Source organism: Staurois parvus, unplaced genomic scaffold, assembly GCF_062004578.1.
Source record: "Staurois parvus isolate SC_StPar_1 unplaced genomic scaffold, SC_StPar_1.0 ptg000444l, whole genome shotgun sequence".
Lineage (NCBI taxonomy): Eukaryota > Metazoa > Chordata > Amphibia > Anura > Ranidae > Staurois > Staurois parvus.
Window position 1 is genome coordinate 396819 of NW_028318240.1, and position 19567 is coordinate 416385.

The 19567-nt window shown below is 42.1% G+C and overlaps 1 protein-coding gene across 1 annotated transcript in view; it reads right to left on the reverse strand.

The window, feature by feature from the left end:
- LOC149453933 (venom factor-like) overlaps positions 1-19567 on the reverse strand; it is a 374515-nt gene that overhangs the window by 12116 nt on the left and 342832 nt on the right. The window contains exons 34-37 of the mRNA XM_089687988.1: positions 19171-19258; positions 12644-12733; positions 9817-9922; positions 4410-4499 (exon numbers count right to left, since the gene is read on the reverse strand). Of these exons, the coding sequence (XP_089544114.1) occupies positions 4410-4499; positions 9817-9922; positions 12644-12733; positions 19171-19258 (374 nt within the window). The remainder of the gene's footprint in view (positions 1-4409; positions 4500-9816; positions 9923-12643; positions 12734-19170; positions 19259-19567) is intronic.

Here is a 19567-nt window from a genome sequence, read left to right on the forward strand (position 1 = left end):
CATTAAGCCCCATTATAGCCCATTTTCCTTGAATAGACTGCCTAATTTGATGTGATACATGAAAATGTGCTGCTACTGTGTGGCCCTCTAGAAGTGCCAGTGGTCACACTTGAAGCCCTCTATAATTTTCACCACCACTGCTCTACACAGTTAGGCTGATACACAATTTCTCCTTGTATAGTGACTCCATTTTTGGGAACAGTTATGCTTAATGCAATAATGTGAAGCCAAGAAACCCAAGGTATACTGTAGAAGAGCTCCATGCTTAGCAAGATCAGTTCAGAGGACTTCCAAAGGTTAGGTCAAGTCACAGTCAGCTTTGTTGTGCCAACAGTAAGTTCACATAGCCACCAGATGGAAAAATGGCGCCAAGAGCCCATTGCACGCAGGCTTCATTCTACTTGTGCTGTAAATGTTCTAACTGGGGGAAACCACTGAAATCAGAGGGAATGGCAAGGCTCAAACAGTGCATGTACACACAAGAAGAGCAAAACCCAATAAGTATGGACGTTTTTACTGAGCTACTAGGAGAAGAATTTAAAGGAGACTTAAAAGGGCACCAAGCACTCTTTTTTTACGTCTGTCTGAGCTTACCTCAATATTTTTTTACGTCTGTCTGAGCTTACCTCAATATTTTTATAAAGTCAGTTGTGGTACGGTACAAAATTGACATGTTGTGGTCAGGTTCTAATGTGTCCTGATTTTTTTAATTTTGCAAAGATGAGAGATATGTGGGTAGGTGCAGCGGGATGCAGTGACAGTGAAGACACAGAGGCTGGCTGTAGATAAATTCAGAACTTGCCAACAACAAACAACCCCAATGGGAGAGCGCAGCTTAGGATAACACTCACAGTTCAGTTCAAGGCAGAGAGGCCGTGGGTAAAGATGTACTGACAGTGTCTGCCTTCAGAGGGCAGAATGTGGCCTGGCCAGTCCGGTCACAAAGGGGAGGCTACAGTAAGAGATTGCGAGTTCCTAGCCTGTCCCTACTTGCCTGGAACCTTTCCCTGCTGCTATCACTTTCTCTGACAAATGGGTGCTCCGATTCCCTATTCTAGCCGCTTTGCAAAATGGGAGGCAAAACCTGGGGGTAGGGACTTCTAAAGACTCTGCTGACCCAAAGATGGCCGCAGATGTCAACTGGAACACTGCCTCAAGGAACCAGGAAACCGAGTTTCTCCTGACTTCCTCTTCAGGCTATGAAACCGCTCTGGTCGGGGGCTACCTTCCAGTGGAGGAAGCAGATTCACCTTCCTATAGATAGGCTAGTGGCAAAACATGCCTATATACACACTGCTCAAAAACACTAAAGGAACACTTTTTGTATGGCATCAAGTCAATTAAACTCCTGAGATATTGATACTGGTCAGTTAAGCAGCAGAGGGGATTGTTAATCAGTTTCAGCTGCTTTGGTGTTAATGAAATTAACAACAGGTGCACTAGATGGGCAAGAATAAGACAACCCCCAAAACAGGAATGGTTTTACAGGTGGAGGCCAGTGACATTTTTTTCCCCTACTCATCTTTTCTGACTGTTTTACACTAGTTTTGCATTTGGCTAGGGTCAATGTTACTAATGGTAGCATGAGGAGGTACCTGGACCTTGCAGAGGTTGCACAGGCAGTCCAACTCCTCCAGGATGGCACATCCATATACAGTCAGGTCCATAAATATTGGGACATCGACACGATTCTAACATTTTTGGTTCTATACACCACCACAATGGATTTGAAATGAAACAAACAAGATGTGCTTTAACTGCAGACTGTCAGCTTTAATTTGAAGGTATTTACATCCAAATCAGGTGAACGGTGTAGGAATTACAACAGTTTGCATATGTGCCTCCCACTTGATAAGGGACCAAAAGTAATGGGGCAGAATAATAATCATAATTCAAACTTTCACTTTTTAATACTTGGTTGCAAATCCTTTGCAGTCAATTACAGCCTGAAGTCTGGAACGCATAGACATCACCAGACGCTGGGTTTCATCCCTGGTGATGCTCTGCCAGGCCTCTACTGCAACTGTCTTCAGTTCCTGCTTGTTCTTGGGGCATTTTCCCTTCAGTTTTGTCTTCAGCAATTGAAATGCATGCTCAATCGGATTCAGGTCAGGTGATTAACTTGGCCATTGCATAACATTCCACTTCTTTCCCTTAAAAACCTCTTTGGATGCTTTTGCAGTATGCTTTGGGTCATTGTCCATCTGTACTGTGAAGCGGCGTCCAATGAGTTCTGAAGCATTTGGCTGAATATGAGCAGATAATATTCCCGAAACACTTCAGAATTCATCCTGCTGCTTTTGTCAGCAGTCACATCATCAATAAATACAAGAAAACCAGTTCCACTGGCAGCCATACATGCCCACGCCATGACACTACCACCACCATGCTTCACTGATGAGGTGATATGCTTAGGATCATGAGCAGTTCCTTTCCTTCTCCATACTCTTCTCTTCCCATCACTCTGGTACAAGTTGATCTTGGTCTCATCTGTCCATAGGATGTTGTTCCAGAACTGTGAAGGCTTTTTTAGATGTCGTTTGGCAAACTCTAATCTGGCCTTCCTGTTTTTGAGGCTCACCAATGATTTACATCGTGTGGTGAACCCTCTGTATTCACTCTGGTGAAGTCTTCTCTTGATTGTTGACTTTGACACACATATACCTACCTCCTGGAGAGTGTTCTTGATCTGGCCAACTGTTGTGAAGGGTGTTTTCTTCACCAGGGAAAGAATTCTTGGGTCATCCACCACAGTTTTCCGTGGTCTTCCGGGTCTTTTGATGTTGCTGAGCTCACCGGTGCGTTCTCTCTTTTTAAGAATGTTCCAAACAGTTGTTTTGGCCACGCCTAATGTTTTTGCTATCTCTCTGATGGGTTTGTTTATTTTTTTCAGCCTAATGATGGCTTGCTTCACTGATAGTGACAGCTCTTTGGATCTCATCTTGAGAGTTGACAGCAACAGATTCCAAATGCAAATAGCACACTTGAAATAAACTCTGGACCTTTTATCTGCTCATTGTAATTGGAATAATGAGGGAATAACACACACGTGGCCATGGAACAGCTGAGAAGCCAATTGTCCCATTACTTTTGGTTCCTTAACAAGTGGGAGGCACATATGCAAACTGTTGCAATTCCTACACCGTTCACCTGATTTGGATGTAAATACCCTCAAATTAAAGCTGACAGTCTGCAGTTAAAGCACATCTTGTTTGTTTCATTTCAAATCCATTGTGGTGGTGTATAGAGCCAAAATGTTAGAATTGTGTCGATGTCCCAATATTTATGGACCTGACTGTATGTGCCATTGCCAGAAGATTTGCTGTGCCATTGCCAGAAGGTTCGCTGTGTCTCCCAGCACAGTCTCAAGAGCATGGAGGAGATTCCAGGAGAAAGGCAGTTACTCTAGGAAAGCTGAACAGGGCCATAGAAGGTCCTTAACCCATCAGCAGGACTAGTATCTGCTCCTTTGTGCAAGGAGGAACAGGATGAGCACTTCCAGGGTGGGTCAGTGAAGATCTGGGGAAGCATATCCATGAAGGGACGCACACACCTCTACAGGCTAGACAATGGCACCCTGATTGCCATTAGGTATCGGGATGAAATCCTTGGACCCATTGTCAGACCCTGCACTGGTAGGTCCTTGGTTTCTTCTGGTACACGACAATACCTGGCCTCATGTGACAAGAGTATATAGGCAGTTCCTGGATGATGAAGGAATTGATACCCTTGAATGTCCCCTTTGCTCGCCTGACCTAAATCCAATAGAACACCTCTGGGATATCATGTTTTGGTCTATCAGACACCGTCAGGTTGCACTTCAGACTGTACAGGAGTTCAGTGATACCCTGGTCCAGATCTGGGAGGAAATACCCCAGGACACCATCCGTCGTCTCATTAGGAGCACGCCCTGACTTTGTCAGGCATGCATACAAGCACATGGGGGCCATACCAACTACTGAGGACCATTCTGAGTTGCTGCAATGAAATTTCAGCAAAATGGACTCGCCTTCTACATAATTTTTTCATTTGATTTTCGGGGTCTTTAAATTCAGTCCTCTGTAGGTTGATAATCTTAATTTCCATCAAACGTTGGGGCATCCTTACGTTCCTAACACGTTACCCAGTCCATATCAGTGTAAATATCCAGCATGCTATATTTCCCCATTGAGATTGGATGTGTTTTGAAAGTGTTCCTTTCATTTTTTTTGAGCAGTGTATTATCCTCAGAAACAATTTCCGGTGCACACATATTTTGTTTTTCAACAGCTATGTACCTTTGTTTGCCAATACTTTTGCATTATGAGCTCAGTTTCTAGGCCTTGTGATTAGGAGACAGTCAAGATAAATTCTACTTCACTAAGAAATGCATTGCCAGGATGACATACCATTGATTTAGTGGACCTTACCTTCAGAACAGCGACACACGTCTCCCTGACAAATGCGTCCCAACAAATGGTCACCTTCTACTGTGTGGTAGAACTTGGTGCATCGAGTTTCTGGAAAAGCAGAGAAGATTATATCAGTCATCAGGCAGGAAGGCTTTATAGTGGATCAAGCACAAGATATATTTTTCATGTCAAGCATGAATGATAACTGACATACAATGGAACATTTACAAGTAACATTTAAAAGGAGCTTACAGTAATTCCTCCAAACAATGCTTTACCCTTCCTTGCAGGAGACAACATGTTAATCCCAGAAAGAATGATGTTGCAACAGTCCCTTTAATTTTTATCACCATTGAACAACTAAGAAATGCTGGATCTTGTCATTCTTTTTTGGTTGTGTGCTGCTGTCTAAGCATTGGGACTGACTCTCTATTGACTCTATGCTTCTCTCTGGACAATGGGACTGGTACTGCTCCAGGAAGTTGAAGTGTTGCTGGCATCAGACACCTCTATTGGACTATTGAATTTCTGGACTGTGCCCTCCATCTCAACCATCCTGGTTCCTGCTGCTCTGTTGTGTGCTGGAGCCTCCTCAATATGAAATCTCTGTGACCAAGGTCCAGGGAGAGACAAAATGCATCAGAGGAAGGTGGCTTTGGAGGGACTCTTGTGTTCATTGTACCTATTCTCAGCTTTCAATAAAGCGCTTTAAGATGAGATTATTTAAGTATGACCTTTTTACTTTGGATGCAGTAGGGTAATAGAACCCCCAGGTGACAGTATCCCTCACTTTCGGTCCCTTTTAAATTACACCATTTGATTTATTATTATTTCTCTGTGACCATTACTTGTTTATTATTGCTCTGTGTCTTTAAGCTGTCTCTTTCTGTCTAAGCTGAACTCTTTCTCTCACTGTACTTGTGTATATCCCTCCCCCCTGCCTCTCTCCGGTAGTCATTCCACTGTATCCTGTCTTACTGAATGCATCATCCATGAGGCTACAACATTAACATTTTTCTACCTATGAATATTCGCAATGAAACGGAACATTCGAATGGGTTTTCTCATCTGACTTCCTCAACATGTGAGTTTATTCATTGAGTTAAACTATCTGACCCAATGCAATTGCTAAATTCAACACCACGTGGTATAGCTGTATACATGGCTTGAGATAAGGTTTATCATCCTGTAGTTGAGTCAGAATAGTCCCTATGACCTGTGTCTCCAGGAAGTGAGAGCTATCAAACAACAAAGGACACAGTGAGCAATTAAGAGTTGATAAAAGCTTCCCCATGCATACTTCCTTTCATGCAACAGTAAAAAAAAAATTTTGAATAATGTTGACTTTAACCGTTTCAATACCGTGTGATTTTCCCCCTTCCTGCCAAGGCCATTTTTCAGGTTTCAGCGCTCTCACAGTTTGAATGACAATTGCGCGGTCATACAACACTGTACCCAAACTAAAATTTTATCATTTTCTTCACACAACTAGAGCTTTCTTTTGGTGGTATTTAATCACCGCTGGGGTTTTTATTTTTTGCTAAACAAAAAAAGACCAAAAATTTTGAAAAAAAACACATTTTTCTTTGTTTCTGTTATAAAAGTTTACAAATAAATAATTGTTCTTCATAAATTTAGGCCGAGATGTATTCTGCTACATGTCTTTGGTGAAAATAACCCAAATTAGGATGTATTATTTAGTTTGTAGGAAAGTTATAGAGTTCACAAACTATGGTATAGATCTGATTATTGATCAATCCTGAAGTACTGACAGCCAATCTAATTTCTTGAGGTCCAAGAATGTCAGAACAGTACAGATATCCCCCAAATGACCCCTTTTTGCAGAGTAGACAGTCCGACGTACTTCATAAGAGGCATGGCGAGTTTTTTGAAGTTGTATTTTTTGTCATAATTTTTCGGAAAATGAAAAAATTAAAAATTATTTTCACTATTTTTTTTTTTACATACTGTCACCAGTGCAGTACAGCGTCATCATATAACTGGCATGGCGGTGATCAGGGACACTGACTGGTGACAGTATGAAAAAAAAAAAAATAAAAAAATAAAATAAATAAAAAAAAAATATATATATATATATATATATATATATATATATATATATATATATATATATATATATATATATATATATATATATATATATATATATATTTTTTTTTTTTTTATTTATTTTATTTTTTTATTACATTATTTTTTTTAAGATTTTTTTTTCATATTTTACTATGACCAAAGTAGTACAATGTTACCATAGTAACATTGTACTACTTTGGGGAAGTGATCAGTATTTTTTTTTTTTTTTTTTTTTTTACACAGTTTGCTTATAGCAAAGAATTACTTTGCTATGAGCAAGCATTTAGCTGAATGAAATCGATTCATTCAGCTTTTTTTTTTTTTGTGCTTAGCTGTGATTTGGTCACAGCTAATCACATGACATGTGCATGTGATTAGCTGTGACCATTCACAGCTAGGCACTAGTATACAATGGATGGCATCATGAATGAAGCCATCCATTGTATACAACTATCATGTGACCTGCTGTGATTGGTCACAGCAGGTCACATGGTACCAGCTACGGGAGCCGGTACTCGGATCTGTCATCGGCCGTGTCCGAGGTGCACGGCCGGTGACAGATTGCGCTGCTGCACCGCTCTGCATTAGCACAAACTGCGCATGTGCGGGAGCACGCCAAATGGCGTGCACCCGGAATACAGGAGCGCATTTGAAGCCGCCAAATGGCCATTGGCCGGGCGGCTAATGGTTAAAGTAAACCTCTCCTAAGACAGCTTAAAAGAACATGGATTTGCGAATTTATTTTTCATGTTGTAACCAAGAGCTCTCTTTTTTAAAGGTAAGAGCTTAGGCGCTTTACCCACAACTAACCTATGTAACCTGTTTAGAGGAGCTAGCATTAAATATTTAGTGGAGATATGCTCAAGCTCTGACTTTTAGGAAATTAGCATTTTCAAAGGTTTGGGAGGGACAGTTAAAGTTTCACATTGATTGGCCACATTGACTGGCCTTGTAATTTATCCTATTTTGGGTCAGCTCTGTTTTCTGACCTTTACATGCAGCCATTTCTGTTTACAGAGTAAGTGATATGATTTCCTTTTATTTGGTATAATAATGTTGTAATAGGTTGGATTTGTTATCTGTTTGCTCAATATTTTGTTTCTATTCTTCATCAAGTTTATATGAAACTCTTTATTAAAATCAGATTGAACACAAAGTTTGGGAGGAAATTGGAGCTTGCTGGAGGTTGTAGAGTCAAAAACGGACCAAAAATGTACTGACACCTTGTGGTACACATATTTCATTTATTATTATTATTATTATTATTATTATGTATTGATAGTCGAGAGAATAGGTATTTATTTATAGAGTAGGTGATTGGTTATGTCTGGAAGTTCTGGGATTAACCCTTCCCAATGAATAGGTGTTTGACCAGTATTGCTGTGCAGTGCAGCTGAGCCCTTTCAGAAAATCACAAGGACGAAATGCGTTAGTGTCTGACCACATGGCAACTGGAAGTGATGTCAGACCACATCCCGGAAGTAATGTACCGGAAGTCATGGGCGGAGACTGGGTGAGACGCAGAGTGTTCAGCATACTGGCGGGGGGGGGGGGGGGAAGGTGTGAGAAGTCTGGCGCCAACAACACTTGTTATTTGGATGACTGATGGAAGCTTTTTTTATTGCTTGTGAGTAGGATTAGCTGGGCTATGAATAAATGTTACAGTACTGTTCTGTCTTTTTCTTTTTGATGTGGGCTACTTGATGGACTCCCTAAAGGGGACAGAGGTTGGAATTTACATCTCGGAAAACTGTATTTGCCGATCAGAAACATGAAAGGCAATATGAGATGGTGAATGAGTTTGAATGCTGGGGAGAGGCTGAGCAGAACTGTTATATATGAAATTTGATGGCATATTTGTATGGAGCACTGTCTACACTTTTCACTGGTGCTTTTGGACTTTTAAGTTTATATGGACATTATGGGGTTGATTTACTAAAGCTGGAGAGTGCAAAATCTGGTGCAGTTCTTCATAGAAACCAATCAGCTTCCAGGTTTTTCTTTTGTCAAAGCTTAATTGTACTCTCCAGGTTTAGTAAATCACCCCCTATATTTAATGTGATTTATTGTTATTTTTTCAATATTTCCCTTTTAGATGTGAATGAATTAATATTGGAAAGGAGAAAGATTCACAAGGCTACCTCATATCTGTTTTAGGATTTCTTATCCTAACCATGGAAACCACGGAAACCACTAAGCAACTTATTCACTCCTTGGTTATATCTTGTCTTGACTATTGTAACTCCCTCCTCATTGGCCTACCTCATCGCAGGCTATCCCCTCTTCAGTCTATCATGAATGCTGCTGCCAGACTCATTCTCCTTACTAACCGTTCTGTATCTGCCACCCCTCTCTGCCAATCCCTCCACTGGCCTCCACTCAGTGTCCTCCACCCCTCTCTGCCAATCCCTCCACTGACCTCCACTCAGTGTCCTCCACCCCTCTCTGCCAATCCCTCCACTGGCCTCCACTCAGTGTCCTCCAACCCTCTCTGCCAATCCCTCCACTGGCCTCCACTCAGTGTCCACCATCCCTCTCTGCCAATCCCTCCACTGGCTTCCCATTGCCTAACGGATAAAATTCAAAACATTAACAATAACATATAAAGCCATTTATAACTCTGCCCCAAATTACATCACTGATCTTGTCTCTAAATATCACCCAAACCGTACCCTCCTACTCTCTAGCTCCCTTGTCTCCTCCCATGCTCGTCTCCAGGACTTCTCCAGAGCTTCCCCCATCCTCTGGAACTCTCTACCCCAATTTATCAGACTATCGCCTACTCTGCTCACTTTTAGGTGATCTCTGAAAACCTATCTCTTCAGGGAAGCCTATCCTGCCCTCATCTAATACTGGAATCTTCTACTTTTCCAACCAGTCCATCCCCCACAGTTACTACCTTTTGTACCACTAGCCCCTCCCTCCTAGATTGTAAGCTCCAAGCATCAGGCCCTCCTATCCCTCTTGTATTGAACTGTATTGTTGCTGTATTGTCTCCCGTTATTTTGTAAAGCGCTGAGCAAACTGTTGGCGCTATATAAATCCTGTATAATAATAATAATGCAGATGTGATTTATGATGTTTAGATTTCGATTAGGGTAGCATCAATGAACATTGGTTTATCACTTTTAATAAGTATTCTTTACATTTTGGGTATTTTTGCTTCTCCCTCTCTGGAGTAATGGTTTGGGTATTTGATTGATTATTCATTATTTATTTTTATTATTTTATTTTACGATGATTATTATTATTTTTATGCATTTTTATAACAGGTTTGCCAAGAGCTGATTTTAATCTGGTTGATGATAGATATTTTTTATCTCTGGAAGTTTACCTGGTGAGTAATAGTCATAGATAGAGACGGACCCAGCTTGGACGAGACCCACGTCAAAGTACCTGTGAGCAATGAACTTCAGACATTCTTCCTCTGTATGAGAAATCTGAAAAGAAGTTAGTTGGGTAAATAAACAGACACGGGGGGCATTTTTCAGTCACATCTTTGCTGCTATGTATTTTGGTATTTTATATGCATTGCAGATTCTTCCTCTGTTGGACATCAACTGATCAGGCTGCCTAGTCAGCATCATTGTGAATGAAGTAGAGAGATAAAAACAATTAGCCACTTAGATTGACATCACCTTCGCTTAGGCACCACAGGTGGAAGCTGGGGGTGAGGCAAGTATATTTTCTAATTTCATTTATTTATTTATTTTTTTTTTTATAGCCCAACTCCAGGCTGAACTTCCCAAACTGTTTTCTTTTGTTTTGTTACAAGATGTCTTCTGGGCTGAATGACAACAAGCTCCAATCAATCCAGAAGACTGTGAGCGCAGGGTGTCATGGCCCCGCCTCCTTAGCACAGCACCCTATGCTTACAGTGTATTGTTGCAAAGAGTGGCACAGCTAACGTCTTCTAGTCAATGCCGCTCTCTGTTTTACTCACGACTGCCCACTGCCAGAGCAGACTGAAGATTAGGGTTGGGCCTGATGTACGAGTCGATTGGCTGTTCATATGTTCGGGAAACACATGAACAGTAAGGGTGTTTGGTGGTCTGTTCACCTGCCGCACCCCACAATGCACTGCGCCCTGACAGTGCATTGTTATTGGCCAAAGCAATGCACCTGACCACAGATCAGGTGCAATGCTTTGGTTAATCACCTAATAACTCCACTCCCTTGTGACGTCACCACAGTATTTAACCACTTCCTGTCCGGACACTTTTACCCCCTTCCTGTCCAGGGCAATTTTCAATTGCGCGGTCATGCAATACTGTACCCATATGAATTTTTTACCACTTTTTGAGACAGATAAAGCTTTATTTTGATGGTATTTATTCACCGCTGGGATTTTAATTTTTTTTGCTATGTAAATGAAAAGGTGCAAAAAGTTTGAAAAAAGTGTTTTTCTTATAAAATTTTGCAAATAAATAATCTTTCATCACAAATCTTGGCCAAAATGTATTCAGTTATATTTTTAGTAAAAAACAATAAGCCAAATTAGTTTTTTTTTACATACTGTCACCCTAGCAGTACAGTGTCACCACGGTGACACTGTACTACTTGTGGGGGGTGATGAAGATTTTTTTTATAGGATGTAAAATCAATCATTTCTCTTTCTCTCTGTCTGCATTCTTGCAGTCATTGAGAAATACTGAGTGAGCTGTGATTGGTCACACCTTGTCACATGGTACAAGACTGTTGTGAATAGCCTTGTACCATGTGACCTCTGTGATCATTCACAGATTTCACATGTAGTAAGCAATGATGTCAGAAGTGACATCTTGCTTACTACTTTGCATGTGATCACTGATTGGCCAATCAGTGATCACATGATCAGGACCTTGTACAGAGGTCCCGTCCGACGAGAGGTGTTTCATTGTGTCCGGAGGACACAGCGGGCACCGGATCGCGGTGCTGCGCGCTCCCAGGGAGCGCGCGCACAGCTAGAAATAGCGGGTGCCGTTTATGAATGGCAACCCGCCCCTGGAGTGCCACCGCCCTGCCGTTTTTAAACAGCAGGCGGATGGCAAGTGGTTAAGAACTGTCAGGTTGGTGCAGCTTTTAGACGGCCGGGAGCCAGAGCCTTTTTTTTTTGTTTCATTTTCGGCTCGGCGATGCCAGTGGACATTGTGATTGACGTTGGATCACCTTTGGATGACTTTTTTTCTTTTTTTAATAAAGGACTTGTCAAAGACTGTCTTCTGTAAATTTTTATACTACCCTTTTTTTGTGTGAATGAGTAGTGGTACCATGTACCCCATACTCCTTTACATAGGGGAAAAGGCCCTTTTCTCCATCAACATGGGGATAAGGTGCTTTGGGGGGAGAGCCCCCCCTACCCCAAAGCACCCACCCCCCCATGTTGAGCCATGCGGCCTGGTATGGTTCGGGGGAGGCGCTCGCTCGCCCCCCCCTTTCCTGACCTGCTAGGCTGTATGCTCAGATAAGGATCTCATATGGATTTTTGTGGTTCCCCTCCAAATCCATACCAGACATGAAGGGCTTACATTCAGCTGTCAATGGGGAACCTCACTGAAAATTTTTTTTCCAGTATATATATCGCCATTTGTAGATGCTATAACTTTCATGTAAACCAATTAACTTACACGTATTGGGACTTTTTTTTAGCAAAGACATGTCACAGAATACATTTTGGCCTAAATTTATGACGAAATTTGATTTTTTAAATTTTTCTACTGGACATGTTCAAAAATATAGTTTTTTTGTTCAGAATTGTCTGTCTTTTTTTTTTGTTTCTTAAATCAAAAATGTACAGGTGATCAAATACCACCAAAAGAAAGCTATATTTGTGGGGGAAAAAAGGACGTAAATTTAATTTAGATGCAGCGTTGCATGACCGCGCAATTGTCAGTTAAAGTAACGCAGCTCCGTATCGCAATAAATGGCCTGGTCAGGAAGGGGGGGAAATCCACTGGAGGGCAAGTGGTTAATGCAAGGTCTGCTTTAAGCAGGAAGCAGAACCTGCATATATAACAAGCAATATGATTACTTGTATACACCTAGATTTGAATACGATACATAGAAAAAAGGTTTATAAACAGTCAGTAAGATTATTTACAATAAGCTGATCCATTCACTAACTTAAGGTAATCTAAATAGTTAATATTTTCCCATAGGATCCAGTTCTGACTTCATCTTACCTTGTCCAGGTATATGATGAGAGTGCCTCTATCACTTGCGCCTTTGTTGATCTCAAATTCTGAAATGTATCGGTCCACTCTGTTTTTAAGCTGCAGTATAAACCATTTATTAACAAACTGTTCAACAAATATCATTACAGTCCAAATGGAAAAAAAAACTCTTGATGTGCTTCTAAGGTTAACTAGATAGATCAGCAAAACATAAGGAACCAGGACAGTGATGGAATATACCAGCACAATGACCACGGCCACTTGTGGTCTTCACTGGAAGCCTATGTGGCTGGGTGACAATGCAGGAAAACAATTGGGAGCTAGGGTCAGCCTATCACAGGAAGTGCCTGAGCAAGGACCTTCATGGCAGGTCACTGGGTATTTTTTAATGAAAGCTGCAGATTTAAAAATATTGACAAGGACTTTGGAAATGGCATCAAAGCCTAAGGTTAGGCAAAATAAAAAAAACAGCACAAGGGACATTATTAACTAATATTACAATGTGCCCTTGTGCTGCTGACCCCAGCATTGATTGGACTCTTCCTCCATCAATCCCCTTCTACATCCACCGCCATAATATTCAGGTGCGGTGGAGGTTAATAGAGCCAATGGACCTGTGCCATGTACTCACCAAGAATGTTTGACTACAACACCTTTTCCTTCCACCTCCTCCATTCATAGAAGCTGTACTATAGCATCTATGAATTAAACATGGTTTATGAATGGAGGACGGATAGATGAATGAAAGGTCCACATTCTCCATTCATAGGTCATGTTTCATTCATAGAAGCTAAAGTATGGCTTTTATGAATGATTATACATAGAAAAGTGAAGGATGGGGATCTATCTTTTGTGCGGTTCTTCCAATCCAGGATGATTCTACATGGAAGAAGAAAGGATTGAGATTTGTAAGAGAGGCTTCATGGTTGTCTAGTTTTGACATCCAAGCACAAGGCCCTATCTCTGCTCCAGCCCTGCAAGAACACAATCCCACCTGCTGAGTCCTCCTCCTCCACCATCTTGTGCCCTGCTCCTTGTCTTAGGCCTCCTCAGGACATCCCATAGACCTTTATATCCAAAGAAGGAATGTCCACACAATAAATAAACTTCACTACACTTTACTGATGTTTTTCAGAGATTGGCAAGCCAGTCATATCACCAAGGATATACATCTGGAGTCATTTGATAAATACAGTAAATCACACATAGTAGACGATCCACAGTCTCAGGTGAAAGCACATGTAGCACCTCACAATTATCTCCCTACATTCTCCTCTCTACATCATAAGTACTCACAGGGCTGTGTTCTCTGTAGACATCTACTAGCTGGGCACACCCTTCTCAGTAACCCTCCAGGGAAGCAGCCTCATACAGGGACTTCCAGCCCGGCCTAAAGACCATTGTATTATGTCCTAGCCCCTACCTGCTTAAGGGACAGAATGACTACAGCCAGCTCCTCCTGCATCCAGTTCCACTACACCCGATCGCCTGCCCTGTCCAGATTACATTCTCACAGATGTTGGGTGTATGGCTCCAATGTCCCAAGTCTGCTGTGTCACCTCCCCATCTAGTTTATATGTATATGGGAGCTGACTAACCCCTGAAATTACTTGTGGGAGGGCTCTGCCTAAAAGGGACCTAACACCTAGTGTCACTACCTGCTGTACCAGACACTATTCTGATACACAGCCACCTACTGTAGTGGAAAAGTGGCTAACTGCACCTGTCTACAGATTTGTCTGCCATGCAGTTCCTCTGATCCCTAGTGATTTCACATAGATATGTAAGTGAAGAATTGGAATTTGTAAAAAAAAAAAAACAAATTAATACATTTGCTTGTAGTTATTCATGTAGCCCCCTTGTCCTAAACAGGGGCTACTAGCCTAACTTTAGTTTTTGGCTGGGTGGTAGCTTTTCACTTGCTCTTCCCTAAACTCAGTGGAGTTGTGATTTCTCACTGTCAGTGCCATCACTAGCCATAGTATGAGATTTCATAAACAAGACTGAGGTATGAATATCATATCTCCCAACTTTCTGAGATGGGAACAAGGGACACCTATAAGCAAAGGTATGTAGGCATAGGACACACCCTATGCCACACCCCCTTAAAGGAGAATTCTAAAAGAAATTAGTTAAACTCACAAACTTTTTTTTACCACTACTTTCCCTTTACACTGGCTTTTGAAATGACAAATGCAGAAATTTAGAAATAGGATGAAAGGTTTAGCACTGGGAAACACTTTTTGAAAGATAAAAAGTGCATTTTATATACAACTACGTATATAGCTCAGATCAAATTGAGGGACATACGAGCAGGAAAGAGGGACAGAGGGACTTTGTTCCAAATCAGGGAGAGTCCCTCGAAATCAGGAACAGTTGGGAGCTATGTGACTTGAAAAAATTTTCACACCCCTCGAAATTTTCCACATTTTGTCATGTTACAACCAAAAATGTAAATGTATTTTATTGGGATTTTATGGAAGTGGAAGGAAAATGATAAATGGTTTTCAAAATTTTTTACAAATAAATATCTGAAAAGTGTAGCGTGCATTTGTATTCAGCCCCCTTTACTCTGATACCCGTAACTAAAATCTAGTGGAACCAATTGCCTTCAGAAGTCATCTAATTAGTAAATAGAGTCCACCTGTATGTAATTTAATCTTAGTATAAATACAGCTGTTCTGTGAAGTCCTCAGAGGTTTGTTAGAGAACATTAGTGAAGACATGAAGGCCAAGGAAGCCATGAAGGCCAAGGAACACACCAGACAGGTCAGTGAGAAAGTTGTGGAGAAGTTTAAGGCAGGAGTAGGTTATAAAAAAATATCCCAAGCTTTGAACATCTCATGGAGCACTGTTCAATCCATCATCCAAAAATGGAAAGAGTATGGCACAACTGCAAACCTACCAAGACATGGCCGTTCACCTAAACTGACAGGCCGGGCAAGGAGAGCATTCATCAGAGAAGCAGTCAAGAGACCCATCTTAACTCTGGCGGAGCTGCAGAGGTCCACAGCTCAGGTGGGAGAATCTGTCCACAGGGCAACTATTAGTCGTGCACTCCACAAATCCGGTCTTTATGGAAGAGTGGCAAGAAGAAAGCCAATGTTGAAAGAAAGTCATAAGAAGTCCTGTTTGCAGTTTGTGAGAAGCCATGTGGGGGACACAGCAATCATGTGGAAGAAGGGGCTCTGGTCAGATGAGACCAAAATGGAACTTTTTGGCCTAAAAGCAAAATGCTATGTGTGGCTGAAAACTAAAATTGCACATCACCCTAAACACACCATCCCCACCGTGAAACATGGTGGTGGCAGCATTATGTTGTGGGGGTACTTTTCTTCAGCAGGGACAGGGAAGCTGGTCAAAGTTAATGGGAAGATGGATTATTATTATTATTACAGATGGAGCCAAACACAAGGCAATCGCAGAAGAAAACCTGTTAGAGTCTGCAAAAGACTTGAGACAGGGGCGGAAGTTCACCTTCCAGCAGAACAACGACCCGAAACATACAACCAGAGCTACAATGGAATGGTTTAGATCAAAGCCTATTCATGTGTTAGAATGGCCCAGTCAAAGTGTAGACCTAAATCCATCTGAGAATGGTCAAAATGTTACTCTAGATGTGCAAATCTGGTAGAGACATATCCAAAAAGACTTGCAGTTGTAATTGTAGTGAAAGGTGGTTCTACAAAGTATTGACTCAGGGGGCTGAATACAAATGCATGCCACACTTTTCAGATATTTATTTGTAAAACATTTTGAAAACCATTTATCATTTTCCGTCCACTTCACAATTATGTGCCATTTTTTGTTAGTCTATCACATAAAATCCCAATAAAATACATTTACGTTTTTGGTTGTAACATGACAAAATGTGGAGAATTTCAAGGGGTATGAATACTTTTTCAAGGCACTGTATGTATATTTCCATCAGCCAATCCAGTAGGAGGTTTATGCATGCTGGGGGGGGAGGGGGAATATAAATATTTGGGACTGGCCATGTGCTTGCTCTCTTCCCCTTGGCTGAGGCTTGAGGAGGTGCTGCTGGAAGGAGCTCTGCTGCTAGGTCCAATAGCTTGTTTTGGGCCTAACATGTGCTGAAGCAGTCCTGAAACTGTCTTACCTTGTGTGGAGGAGGCTGTGGAAGGAGAAGATCCAGGAGAGGTCCTTTTAAAGTGTAGTGTTCTCCAGGTTACTTAGTTTTTTTTTTAGATAGAGGCAGGTTAGTTAGATTTTTTTTAGATAGAGGCTGAGTAGCCTTGAGATGAGTCAGCCTAGGAGTGAGGTAGTGAGGTTACCTCATAACAGGCTAGAAGGCTTTAACAGGTCAGGGCTTCTGGAGCCCTCCCACCTTTCCAGAAACCTGAGAGCTTTTTGGAAGAGGGGTGGAGGAGGCCCAGATCTTCATGTTTGAGGGGCTTTGGCCAATCCCCTGGCTGGAGGCTGGGCATGGTGACCAGGGCAACCCTCAAACAGTACAGAGCCTAGGAGAAGGTGTGCAGTGTCAGGTGGAAGATTGTTTGAGGAAGGCTGGAGTTTGGAGCCTGGGAGGGGGCCCCAGGGAGGCGAGTCCACCTACAGGCAGGTCAAAAGAATCTCCATTTCCTCAGCATCTCCCAGGGAGAACAGCCTGTTTAGCAGGGAAGGAGCCAGCACAGTGTAAGGCCTGAAGGCAGCCACCAATCCACCAAGCTAATATGAGAGGACAGTGTGAGTAGTCTTACACCTCTTGCTCCAGATGAGGGGAGAGGGCGGTCAGATGCAAAATCCAACTAGCTTCTCATCTGGGACTGTTCTAAAATACCAGATGTTGGGCCCCCTTACCCAGGGAAAATCCTCAGTACAGCTGGGTGAAAAGAAGGAATCATTTGGTGGCTGAGGAAGTACACTTAGAAAGAGCCCTTGGTGCATCCCATATACCCCCAGACCCCATCCAGGTTCTTAACCCCTTAATAAAATCACAAAACCAAGCTTCAGGACTGTTCTTTGACTCCAGTGTACAGAGTGTGGAAAATGTATGTTGCCTGACTGTGCAGAGCATAAGGGGAGCCAAATCAAATCCGGTGGCCCCTAAGGGGGTAGTGCTACACTGGAGAAAGCCAGGAAGAATTCTGGTTTCTTGCAGGGCCTGGTAACTCACAAGGAGCACACACTGAATTTGGGAACATTCTTACTGTGTTGCCAGGTCAGCATCATGAAGCTGGACATTGATCTGGACCCCTAACATTTACCTCTTTAGCCATTCTCCAATAAAACTCTAAAAAGACAAAAGTGACTAGCACCAATGTTCTGTTTCAGTCCCCCATTAGAGCCATGGATTCAGCACTGGCCTGAAATGCTAGCCCACTCTGCCTCTGGAGGTGCCATCCTGCCTTTGGGATGTCAGGGGGGTGCTACATACTGTATAATATAATCATTCTATGATCAGCCTAAATCTGGCTATACATGGGTCAGTTTTCCTTTTTCAACTGCGGGTTGAAGGAAAAAACTGACCGGATTTCCCGATCCACACATTTTAAGGATAAGTTCACCTTTTGAGTCAAAAATAATAAATGCACATTTTTTTGCAGGTAAAAAAAATGTACATTTATTATTTTTGTCTGCAGGAGCCTAAAAAGCATTGCACCAGCAATCAGTAGAGTGCTGATGTCATGCAGGTCTCCTGCAGACCTGTCAGAATATCCACTTGCCGTACAGGATGTACGGCCAAGCAGATATACTGACAGGAAGCTTCAATGAACTACCACAGCGCTTTACAGCGCCGTGGTAGCTAATTGAAAACTACAAGCTGACAGCCACTAAGGCTATTGGGACTTGTAGGCACTCATTCACAGAACTCTGTGAATAAGTGATGTGGCCATGTGGGCGGAGCCAGGCACGGCCACGCTGTTTTCAAATCTGACAGATAGTATGGGGAAACTTCTCATTATTTGTCGGAGGGGGGCAGTGGGCGGCAGCTGTGGCTATGGGAATATGTGACATGTTCCACCCTAAAAACGGGTGGAACATGTAACATGTTCCAAAGTTGAACTTATCCTTTAAGGTGGATGGGAAAATTCTCCTACAGACTTTCCAACATCAGAATACATGAAATTTTCCAGCAGGGTGGCTGTACATAAGTCAATCCGTAGATTAGTGCCCATCAGGGGCGGACTGACCATTCGAGCACTCGGGCACTGCCCGAGTGCCCGGGGTCAGTAGGGGATCCCATGAGATGCCCCTGGTACTTTTCATTGGCTTTTTCATAGGCTTTTTTGGGTGTGGGCGAGGACACAGGGGCCCCATGATCCCCTATTGCCCAGGGGCCCCATGAGTTGTCAGTCCGCCCCTGGTGCCCATACTGCTGAACTGGACTAATTTTGTTCCATCTGTGGGAGAGTTAAGTCTATAGTGTGAGCTTGTCATACACTACTTACAGTACAGTGATTCAACTAATCGATCCAGCTCTCAACTTTTAGTATACAACAGCATATCTTTTATATACTCGGATTTCTTTTTCAGAAATATAATTGGTGGATCAAGTGTTCCTCAGTGCTCACCTGATTTAAGTCAATAACATCTGGAGAGTATCCTGTCATCATGGTCACGTCCAAAATAGACATGGTAAGGTCTTGGCCTCCACGGTATCTGAGAAAGAACATCATTTGCTTATATTCATAGGCTGGAACAAAGAACAATGGAAACAAAACAATGCAAAGTTCAGTCACCCAAACAATCACCTTTAACTGAACCGTAAGCTAAAAGTTGATTGGCTGTAATGGGTTGCAGAAAATTGCACCAACTTGTTGTGTAATTGGGTTGAATACGCATCCTTTTTTTCTGGATCCTTTTGGCACAGCATTTTCAGAGCCGATAATGTGGTGCCAATTATTTTAGCATCCAAACGTTTTGTCTTTGTTATGTTTTGGCATAGATCCATTGAAATACATGACATGT